This window comes from Mandrillus leucophaeus, unplaced genomic scaffold (assembly GCF_000951045.1).
Source record: "Mandrillus leucophaeus isolate KB7577 unplaced genomic scaffold, Mleu.le_1.0 Scaffold21, whole genome shotgun sequence".
NCBI classification, from domain to species: Eukaryota; Metazoa; Chordata; class Mammalia; order Primates; family Cercopithecidae; genus Mandrillus; species Mandrillus leucophaeus.
Window position 1 is genome coordinate 7,276,883 of NW_012102143.1, and position 11,764 is coordinate 7,288,646.

At 50.4% G+C, this 11,764-nt stretch overlaps 1 protein-coding gene across 1 annotated transcript in view; it reads right to left on the bottom strand.

Moving 5' to 3' along the window:
- PER2 (period circadian clock 2) overlaps positions 1 to 10,379 on the bottom strand; it is a 58,280-nt gene extending 47,901 nt beyond the window's left edge. Inside the window, exons 1-2 of the mRNA XM_011980316.1 lie at positions 10,156 to 10,379; positions 683 to 821 (exon numbers count right to left, since the gene is read on the bottom strand). Coding sequence (XP_011835706.1) covers positions 683 to 741 — 59 coding nt within the window. The 5' untranslated portion in view covers positions 742 to 821; positions 10,156 to 10,379. The remainder of the gene's footprint in view (positions 1 to 682; positions 822 to 10,155) is intronic.
- Between the last annotated feature and the right edge of the window lie 1,385 nt (positions 10,380 to 11,764).

Genomic DNA, 11,764 nt, shown 5'->3' on the forward strand with positions numbered 1-11,764 from the left:
TCCACCTCCGGCCACCCGCCAGAGGCGCGCCCCCAGCGGCCAGGGCCGCGGGAAAGTCTGCGCGGCATGCTTCATTCACACATTCATTCATTTACTCATTCACTCATTCATCGCCGGGCCCCAGAGCAGCCTAGGAGAAGGTGGCTGCACCGCCCTGCAGCAGCTGCTGGGGCACTCCCACCCGGGCCTCAGAGGTCCCTGTGGTCCACACTTGTCCCGGCAGTTACCACGTGTTACAATTTTTGGTTCAGGAAATAGAGTCACTGTTACTCTGGGGAGGTACAAAAGAAAGAAATGATGTTGTCTCTGCCCCCAAGCGCATCACTAGGGAGAAAGGACTGTCTCATAAAAAGGAAACTTAATCAAATGCTAAATTGGGCGATGTGGGCTATAAATTAACCAGAGCTATCCCCATAGGCTCCGTGAGAAAGGCAGCACTTCCAGGGCGGGTAGGATGGGCCCTGAGAAAGGGACACCTTAGGAAGGTGCAAGCGGTAGAGACGGAGAAGCCCGTGGTGGGAGGTTGTCCTGGGAGCCAGTGCGGCAGCGTGCATCACCTTGTCTGAGGGTTTGCTGTTTCAGTAAGCATTGTTTGGGGCATGATGAGCCTCTAAACTTCCATTTAAAGTGTCAGGAGAGAGAGTACAATTTCCCCTGGTCTGGGTAGAAGCCTGAGACTTACAGGACAGGCAGGAGCTTGCAGGCTCCCATGCAGCAGACTCTGAAAGTGCAGGCTCTCATGGGGAAGGCGAGATTGTCCAGGAAGCTGGAACCCGCAGCATCTCTCTTTACTCTTCTTGTTCTTCTTTACCTGGACTCGCCTGGGGACCAGGGATGGGACAGAAGGAAAAGTTATTAACCCACATCAGGAATTCCTGAGTGTGATATCTCTTTCCCTTCTACTTGACAAGGTGTGTGTGCAACTTCTCAGATGCAAACCAGGGCAAATACCAAGTTCATCAGGGCAGCCCTTCCCACAGAAGCCCAGGGAGGCCTGCAGGCTGTTCACACAGTCAGGTGGCCCCTCCTCCTGTTCCTCTGACATTGACATCTCAACACACTCCCCGCCCCCTCTCCCTAACACAGACATACAGAAATGCCAAGCAAATCCAGGCCCGGTTGCGCCCTGCACACACCCAAAGGCTCTTTTGTTTCTTCCCTCCCATTGACGTCAATGGGGAGCTCCATTGTTCTGGAAACAAGAGTAAACAGCTCATCCACACCTTACTGAGATTTTTCTTCAGGCTTTTGCTGGGTCTTGCTCCATATTCACCCTGCTACCTGATGTCACATTTCCTCCCTAAATGTAGCCTTTTTTTATTTCCACGAATAAATCTGGTAGAAAGACACTGAAATCTATTCTTTTAGAAATTATCAAGTGCTTTGGGCTCTAGGACTCTTCAGAATCTCATCTATTTTCAGTTATTCACAGCCAGTTTCTTCTTTCCTATTATTGGAAATTTTTGTACACTCCACAAATACTCGTTGACACCTGAGAATTGAGGGGCATGCAAAAATACGTGTCACTGTATCCCTGCTTGTAAGGAGTTTGTGATGCAGAAGAGGGGAGGAGGCAGATTCAGAGGCAATTTTGTCTAAGATGTGGTGTAGGTCCTGAGGGAATAGGACAGCGATGGACAGATGCCTCCATCCCAGCTCCAACAGAGGACAGCGCTCAGGGGATGAGCTCCTACAATCAGGCCAAGTGCATGGATACCATTCTTGCTGAACCAAGATGGTGACAGAGAGGGGGGGAGAGAGAGAGAGAGAGAGCGCGAGCGCAAATTTGGGCAGTCAGATTGGAGAAGGAAGGGGGATGAACCCTTTCCTAGCCAGCCCACACCGGCCAGCTATCACCTCCAGCACAGAGCTCAGAACTCTTGTATAGGAGAATTGCTGTTGGCACTGTGGGAGGCAGGCTGGCTAGGAGAAAACTAGTCCTTTATTTGGGGGTGGAGGTGAGGTGGTAAGCCAGGGTCCCCAGCTACCTTGGGAATGCTACCAGTGGGAGGAGCTGGCCTCCCAGCTAAAGGCTGCTTGGCCCCTGCCCCACCCACTCCCACCAGCCTGTTTCCACCAGTAAGCCTGGCCCAAGTTGGCCCTGCCCATCTATGTCTGGGCCTGCCTGTAGGGCTTCTCTGCACCCAGTCTTCCATGCCCTTGCCAGTCCACTCACTGGCCCTCTCATTCGCTCAAGCACCCAGCCAATTGTTTACTGAGCAACTACTGTGTACCAGGCACTGTGCTGGTCACTGCTTCCTCTCACTGTGGGTGGCATGGTTTGTGGGTTGGCTAGCTGGAGGGGCAAAGAACAGGCGGCTAGGAAGAGAATTTCCTCTGTAAATGGAGGAGGTGGTGGCCCCCAAAGTCCTCTCTAAAGAGATGGAGGGGACACTGTCAAGCTTTCTGGCCCTCTAGTGCTGGATCCCCTTTCTTGGGTTTAGGGACATTGGAGATGGTAATGCCCAACCCTTACTCTCCAGCCTCCCTTGAACCCAGCGCTGACCTACAGCTGACCCTAGCTTGGCATGGTGGCAGCTCCTGGCAGGGAGACCCGGCTCACAGAGGTGACCTCAAGGGAGTGGGCACCTGTGTCCAGGGTCTCAGGGTGAGACAAGGACTACTTGCCTCTAGTGACCCGAGAGCAGGTGCCTATCCCTGGACATGAGGTGGTTTGTGGACCAATATAAAGAAGTATCTTCCAGCTCTTTGGGAGGCCAAGGTGGGAGGATTTCTTGAACCCAGGAGTTTGAGAACAGCCTGGGCAACATAGTGAGACCCTGTCTCTACAAAAAATAAGAAAGCCAGGCATGATGGCATGCTCCTGTGGTCCCAGCCACTTGGGAGGCTGAGGCAGGAGGATCCCTTGAGCCCAGGAGTTTGAGGTTGAAGTGAACTGTGATTGCGTCACTGCACTCCAGCCTGGGCAACAGAGCAAGAGTGAGACCCTGTCTTTTAAAAAAAAGAAGAAGGCATCTTTATTATGCTAGCTACCTACTGAGAAGGCTTTTTGATTTTTAAACTAAATATAGATCCAGGGAGGCTGTTCTTTGTTTGGGAGACATGTGGGTGTGGTGTGCTCATATGTCTTCCCCAAGGAAGTCACAAGATTGAGCCATCCACGATGGATGTGTAGTCCCCATCTTTCTTCACCTTGCCCTGGAGAAGAGCCCGGGGAAAGGAGCTTGCTTGGAGCCTGGAACGTTAGCATCCTTGTCCCAATGACTCCTTTGCAAAGGATGCCCTAGAGATCACAGGGCTGGTGGCACAAGCTAAGACCTGCATTTGATGTGGGATAGAATGGTGAGAGTGGGTATCCTTGCCCCGTTCCACCCTGGGGGAGGAAGTGTTCAGTATTTCACCACCAGGTATGATGAGCCTTAGATGTTTGTTTTTTTATGGATGTCCATTGCCATACGTTCTAATTTGCTAAGACTTTTATTTGTTTTTCTTTTTTATAGATGTCCATTGCCATATATTCTAATTTGCTAAGATTTTTATTTGTTTTTCTTTTTCCTTTTTTTTTTTTTCCTTTTTTAAGACGGAGTCTCACTCTTTCACCCAGACTGGAGTGCAGTGGCATGATCTCAGCTCACTGCAACCTCTGCTTCCCGGGTTCAAGCTATTCTCCTGCCTCAGCCTCCTGAGTAGCTTGGATTACAGGCGCGCGTCACCACGCCCAGCTTTTTTGTGTGTGTTTTTAGCAGAGACAGGGTTTCACCATGTTGGTCAGGCTGGTCTCGAACTCCTGACCTCATGATCCACCCGCCTCAGCCCCCCAAAGTGCTGGGATTACAGGCATGAGACACCACTTCCAGCCTTGTTTTGCTTTTTTTTTTTTTTTCCCCAATCATACATAGGTGCAGTGGGCTTTTAATCCATGACAATAGTTATTACTTCAAAAATACCTCTCCCAAATACATCTAATCTCTTTTTTTTTTTTTTTGCAGATCTGCAAATAATTTAAATTGCCATAGCTTTGTCTCTGCTATACAATACTCTGTATAGATGTGTTTACTTTATTATTGTATCCTAAGACAAAAAATATAAATGAATAAAAGAATTTGTACCTGAAGATTCTGTCTTTTTAATGCTATACATGTCCTCTTTATTGCTACAGAATTCAGTGATTAAATGTGTACCCAACTGACTTCTCTTATTATCAGTTTTGCAAATAAAAGGCATGCTTTTAACCAAAGCCAAGAAACAATTTGCTATCATGTCACTTGAAAAAGGATTAAAACTTCAAACTTTCTGGTCACTAAGGCCATTAAGAAAAACCAAGGATTTGGGAGGCTGAGGCAGGCAGATCACCTGAGGTCAGGAGTTCGAGACCAGTCTGGCCAACATGGTGAAACTCCATCTCTACTAAAAATACAAAAATTAGCCAGGTGTGGTGGCACACATCTGTAATCCCAGCTACTCGGGAGGCTGAGGCAGGAGAATTGCTGGAACCCAGGAGGCAGAGGCTGCATGAGCCGAGATCATGCCACTGCACTTCTGCCTGGGTGACACGGCAAGACTCTGTCTCAAAAAAAAAAAAAAAGAAAGAAAAAGAAAAAAGAAAACGAAAAAGAAAAAAGAAAAGACAAAGAAAAAATAAAAAGTGAAACCAAGGATTTAACTGAGACGAAAGCTGTGCCGTTTGGTGGGGAGAGGGTAGCAGTGGGTAGGTGATGCTGTATGGCACTCCTGGTTTGAGTTGCAGGTCAAGTCTCTGCCTCAGGAACTTGTGGACTAATTTGTGGATCAGGTTTTCTGGTCTCAGGCAGCTTGAGTTTCTTTCCAGGGCTTCAGGGCAGCCAATACCCCTCACTGTCCTGAAGGAGCCCAAGGAGAGGCAACTTGCCAAAACGCCTGCCCTGTCTGAGCTGATCCCCCACACCCAAGGTGATGCCCCCTGTCTGAGGCGATACCCGTGTTCAAGGTGATCCCCCACGTCCGAGGCGCCTCTTCCTTCCCAGGTGGAGGGTCTCTTATCGGTCAGGCTGTCATCCTGCTGGCCTTCTGGGCCATGGACCTTGCCCAGGCAGGCCCCCGCATCAGGCTCCCTGGCTCTCTCCCTCTCTGTCTAGTGTGTGTCCTGCAGGGCTGTTGCCTCAGTGTGGTTCTGCCAGCATTCCTGGGGTGTCACTGAGGGGTAGCCCAGTTGGCGCCTCCAACCATGGACATCTTGGAGTCAGGAATGGGGGCCTTGCATGCTCTGGGGACCAACAAGGCCTGGTGTCATTAGGGCTCCTGATCCTGGGTGACACGAAGAAGAATGCAGAAGCCTGAGTTTGGGGCTTTGCATTCATACATGAGTATGGCCTTCGGGCCCCCCTGTGGCCTGTGAACAAGCTGTGAGGGAGCATGTGCTTGCTGTGTTGAGGCATCACGCTTGGCACTTGGCACACATTCTCTTCTTTAATCCTCACCACTCTATAGGACATGCGCCTGCGTTCCATTGATCCTTTGCAAAAGACATTCTCGATACCACGACACCAAAGGAATCCTGTGCGTCTGTGTTTTATGTTATCAAGGAGAAACTACCTTTGTCTGCAGAAAGATCTCATGGCCACCCTCACCACCCTGTCCTTATGGAGCCTGAGAACCAGCTGACTCAGCAGGGAAGGCCACAAAGTCAGGAGCGACCAAAGTCCAAGCTCCAACGTGCCTCCCATTCTCCAAATATCAAACATTCTCCCCACTCAAAAGCTCCTCTGTGACTTGGCGAATGCAGGTGCTCCCTGCATTCTATTAATGTAATTCCCCTCAGTCCATAAGGGCTCATAGGTGGGGATGGCTGGGGTGCAGGTCCGTCTTGGGGATCACCAGCCCACCAGTGATGCCAGTTCACAGTGCCCTCCTTGGGAGGGTGAAGACTCAGGCCTGTGCACCTGCCTCACCCTCTGCCTGCTTCTGTGGCTCACAGAGTGTTTCCTTTGGTGTCTGGGTGTTTGTTCTCTCCTGCTGTCTTCTCCCTGGTGCCCGACATGGAAAAAACATCTCTTGTCCCTAAACCGAATCTTGTTGGTAGGAAGCAACAAAGTTGTTGCTGCTGCTGCTGTTGTTGTTTCTCTCTTCTTCTCCTTCTTCCTTTTCTTCTTCTTCTTTCTTCTCCTCTTTTTTCTTCTTCTTTCTTCTCTCCTCCTCCTCCTTTCTTTCCTTCTCCTTCTTCTCCTCCTTCTCCTCCTCTTTCTTTTTCTTTTAGAGATAAGGTCTTGCTGGAGTGCATTGGTGTGATCATAGCTCAGTGAAGCCTCAAATCCCTGGCCTCAAATGGTCCCCCTGCCTCAGTCTCCCAAAGCCCTGGGATTACAGGCATGAGGCAGGCAAAGGGGTCTGACTGGGTTACCCTGAGGGTAGAGGCATCCTCTCGAGGGCTGGGTGATGGATTTCCTGGCTGAGGGCAGAGGCAGGAGCCCAGGTGACTCAGAGCTGTGACGGCAGTGACCGTGAGGCCTGACCTGTGGTGGTTCCATTGTGAAGAGCAGCTGGGAGTGAAGGCTGCCTGTGTACCCATCTTCTCAATCCTCCTCAACAGATGGAGTCCTGCGAGGAGGAGGAAGGGAAATTGGGAGATACCCTACCCACTGCCCAGGCCACCACTGAAGCTGGGGAGCTTTGTTACACCATGTGTAGGTGGACTGTTGGGATGCACAAAGGAAAACTGGGCTCCTTCTGGCCCTGCTGCCACCCACACCCGGGAAACTCTTTGAAAGTGCGGATGGTTGATTTGCACGATGAGGGGTGACATATGCTGCTGAATGAAGCAAATGATGAGTCGGGGGATCCACACAGCACCCCTGCTTCAGAGTCAGTCGTGTGCCCTCCTGCTGCAGAGTCAGTCGTGTGCCCTGTGACCATGGCCATGGGCAGACATTCCCGGGCACTTCTCGCAGTGGGTGCTTGATGACCACGGTGTGGCGGCCCCAGGGGGCGTTCCCTGAGACCTTGAGCATAAACCCAGGCATCCCCACCGAGGCTGCAGCCACTCTGGAAGAGCTTTCTGGGCTCATGTGGTTGATGAGAATGCAGAGAATCCCTGCCACACTCTGGACTCAGAAAATGCTGAACGGTTCATGGCAGGCAGGGCCCTCCTCATGGGCGGCATCTGCAGCTTGGTTCCTCCAGGCACTGCCGGGCTGCAGCAGTTTTTCCAGGCTGGTGCGTGCCTGGTCTCTAAGGAAGAGTCAGAAATAAAGAACTCCCAAAAGTGGTTCAGATCTCTACTTGAGACAGGAACGAGGAGCAAAGAACAGGGAGGACCTGAGGCTGCATGGCCCAGGCAGACCTCCCAGCACATCCACCCTGCACATCCACCCCACTCGCTCTGAAGCTGGCCAAACCCTAAACCAAAGAAGGCGAGAGGACCAGGAGAAATGACAAAGGAAAGGGGCTCTCGGGAGAAAAGGCATTGCGTGGAGAAGGTGCTAGAAGAATAGTGTGAAAACTGGAGAAGCTATCAAGAGGAGGAGCACAGGCAGGAGCACGGAGCCAGGAGTCCCCCAGGCAGGGAGCTTTGAGACCACAGCCTTGCATTGTCACCTCCTGGTCCACCTTGCAGGGCCTCTGAATCCTCTGAGAAGGGACTCGGGAGGTGAGATGAAGACACGATTCAAATGGGATTCCTAAAGAGCACTCTTGTAACGCTAGGTTCGCCTTGATCTGGGCTTCCCTACACACTGTTTGAGTCTTTCAAACCACAGGAAGATGAGGAATGGGACCCTGTTCCCCGAGTTCCCTGCAAGGCGGTGGCAGACTGTGTGCTCTGGACCACACATGCTGGAAACAGAAGGGGGCCCAGATAGTCTCGGGCTTGCTAGACAGGGTAGCCTGGGTGACTGTCACTGCTGGCCCAAGAAAGGCCACTGCTATAGGTGCTGCCAGGGCTCTTCCCAAAATTTTTCAGTGGTAGACAGGAGAGAGCCAGTGGATAATACTCTTACCCTTTGCTGTCTGTTGGGCCAAAATCCAAGGCATGATTTTCCACTGGGCCAGGGCATTGGCATTCATAAGCAGCATGTGGACATGCTGAGTGTCTGGCTTGCCTCGTGCGGCTCATCAGGAAGCAGTGGCCAGCATGGGGATGCCTCACCTTGCCTTTTCTTTTTTTTTTTTTGAGACGGAGTCTCGCTCTGTCGCCCAAGCTGGAGTGCAGTGGCCGGATCTCAGCTCACTGCAAGCTCCGCCGCCCGAGTTTATGCCATTCTCCTGCCTCAGCCTCCCGAGTAGCTGGGACTACAGGCGCCTGCTACCACGCCCAGCTAATTTTTTGTATTTTTAGTAGAGACGGGGTTTCACCATGTTAGCCAGGATGGCCTTGATCTCCTGACCTCGTGATCCGCCTGTCTTGTCCTCCCAAAGTGCTAGGATTACAGGCATGAGCCACCGTGCCCAGCCAAAGCTTTTGTTCTTAAGCCTGTTCCCTGGCTCTGTTTTCTAGGGAACCTAAACTAAGACAATGGATACTGAAAATGGTTTGACAAAGCACACCCTCACTCAAGGCTTCATGTTGGAATCGATCTTCCCACCTGTCTCAGAGTCAGAGTCTCCATACCTCTGGTAAGTGGGATTGTAATGACCAGGGGTCAGCGAACTATGGCCTGTTCTTCCATGGCTTGTGGACTAAAGGGAAAGGGAGGCAGAAAAGTCAGAGAATATGCTGCAGGTATCACACAAGGTCCACAAAGCCTGTATTACTTACTATCTGTCCTTTTACAGAAAAAGTTTGCTGACCGCCGGTGACCGCTCATCACACAGTGGCATTATGATTACTGGAGTTTTCACCTGTGGTCAGTTACGATGGAAGCAGCCAGAGAGCAAGGCACTGGGTGGTGCTTCCTGAGTGGGAGACAATGACAATGATAATAATTATGCAGAAGGGTGGTACCTTCATATGTTGGAGCTGAACACCTGGAAGAAAGGAAACGGTGGGCTTGGGAGAGTTCATTGCCAATCTAAGACAAATTTTGAAAGCCTAAGGGCCTCACTGGCAGCTCAGGAGATTTACATCTCCTACAGCCACTGGGTAGGAGAAATCACTGTTGAAAATCGGCCAGGCGCATGACTCACGCCTGTAATCCCAGCACTTTGGGAGGCCATGGCAGGGGGATTACCTAAGATCAGAAGTTCGAGACCAGCCTGGCCAACACAGTGAAAATTAAAAATTAACCATCTCCACTAAAAATACAAAAATTAGCAGGCATGGCGGCATGCACCTGTAATCCCAGCTACTCAGGAGGCTGAGGCAGGAGAATTGCTTGAACGTGGGAGGCAGAGTTTGCAGTGAGCCAAAAAGAAAAATGAAAATCAGATCTTGAGGCTGGGTGCAGTGGCTCATATCTGTAATCCCAGCACTTTGGGAGGCCGATGGGGGCAGATCACTTGAGGTCAGGAGTTCGAGACCAGCCTGGCCAACATGGCAAAATCCCCATCTCTACCAAAAATACAAAAGCGAGCCAGGCATGGCAGTGCGTGCTTGTAATCCCAGCTACTTGGGACGCTGAGGCAGGAGAACTACTTGAATCCAGGAGGCGGAGGTTGCAGTGAGTCGAGATCACGCCACTGCACTCCAGCCTGGGCAACAAAGCAAGACTCTGTCTCAAAAAAAAAAAAGAAAAAAAGAAAGATCTCAAATTTGATAAGGATTGAAAGCTACAAAGGAGACTAAAGTCATAGCCTTGACAGGCCTGCTACATCAGTCAGGAGCCAGATAGCGAATGGTCCTGAGACCATGGCTATGGACAATTGAGTAGATAAGCTGAGAATCTCAAACCCCCAAATTCTCAGAAGCCTTCAAGCCAACAGAAGCAATTACTTCCTCCTTGCCAAAGAACAGGTGTTTTTTTTTTTTTTTTTGAGACAGAGTCTCACTCTGTTGCCCAGGCTGGAGTGCAGTGGCACAATCTTGGCTCACTACAAGGTCCCCCTCCCGGGTTCATGCCATTCTCCTGCCTCAGCCTCCCGAGTAGCTGGGACTACAGGCGCCCACCACCACGCCAGGCTAATTTTTTGTATTTTTAGTAGAGATGGGGTTTCACCTTGTTAGCTAGGATGGTCTCGATCTCCTGACCTCGTGATCCGCCCACCTCAGCCTCCCAAAGTGCTGGGATTACAGGCGTGAGCCACCGTGCCCGGCCGAGAACAGGTTGTTCTTATGGAATATCTTACCTGTGGCAGGGGTCCTGCAAGGTGTTTGTTCTCAAGACCTGCCCTCACCACTGCTCCTTGATGCCAGGCCGACATCCAGGGTCAGGCTTCACCATAGCTAGAGCAGAGAGGCATATGCTCAGCTTTGGTCAGAACTGTCCTATTCTCCAAAGGAATTGCAGAGCTAACGTGTGCCAGCAGGATCTTAAGGAACACAGGTGACGCTGGTTCTTCCCAGTATGGTGGGGGAGGAGCATAACACTAGATCGGTGGCTGGAGAATAATTCGTTGGCACAGGGGCAGTCATCTGTGATTTGGAACTCGATGCTTTGGCAAGGACACCAGGAACTGATTCCAATCATTTGTTGGGCTGACTCCAGTGGTGTGCTAGTTAATGTTTAACAATTGGCTCTCTGGAAAAATAAAAAAATAAAAAAAAGAAAGAGGAAATATGTAGCATTTATCCATTTCTGTGATGCAGATATTCCTGCATGACCAATTTCAAGCTACCACCGTGACCTCCTGTGAAAGTGGTGATGCCATCTAAGGCCACATGCATGGAGAGAAGCCCACCCTGCTTGCCCTGGGTTCAGGCCAACATGGCCAACCTAAGCGATTCCTTAGAAAACAGAGTTTGGATCTGCCCAGTTACAAGGAGAAATGGACCTCCCAACGTTCAACATCTAGAAGACTATTTTTCTAAACTCTTTGTTAAAAGATTTTAAAAGGGGCTGTTCTTACCAAATCTCAATAAAGTGTCCATTGTAAGATATTTCTCAGGGTTATTAAGACCTATGGCTTCTTATAAACTCCTTTTGCTCTAAGGCAGTTCATGTTGGAAACCAGCCACAAAAATGATAATTTTGGATTTGTAATCATTGCTATCGAGACATTGTGTGTGGTAGGGACCGGCCTTTCTGTGTTAAGCCACTCCTCCTCTTTGTGGCCTTAAAATCTACCATCAATACAAAGGAGGCAGTTGTCTGCTGAGTGAGGGCCTGGCTAGGCCAGCGTAGCTCTCCCACATATTGATGTAAATCATTAGGGTTCCAGTGAAAGATGCAGGTTCTGTCTGAGTGAGGAGAGCCAGAAGTCCAGGCTGACCTCAGCATTTCAGTCCCCAACTTATTCCAACTCTTGGGGTCAAAGGCCAAGAGGAGGTCCCAGGAAATCTGGGAAGGGTTTGCACTGCTCCCGATTGTTTCCCGGATGCAGGAAGGGTGAGCGTTGTCAGCCATGGACTTGCTAGGCGTGAGACCCTGCTGATCTTCGTGCCTCATATTGGCCTGAGAAACCAAGATTTGCTATTTGGTTTGAAAAATATGAACGTACCGGCCGGGCACAGTGGCTCGCGCCTGTAATCCAACACTTTGAGAGGCTGAGGTGGGCGGATCACCTGGGGTCAGGAGTTCAAGACCAGCCTGGCTAACATGGTGAAACTCCATGTCTACTAAAAATACAAAAAATTAGCCAGGCGTGGTGGCATGCACCTGTAATCGCAGCTACTTGGGAGGCTGAGGCAGTAGAATCATTTGAACTTGGGAGGCGGAGGTTGCAGTGAGCCAAGGTTGTGTTATTGCACTGCAGCTTGGGCAATAACAACAAAACTCTGTCTCAAAAAAAAAAAAAA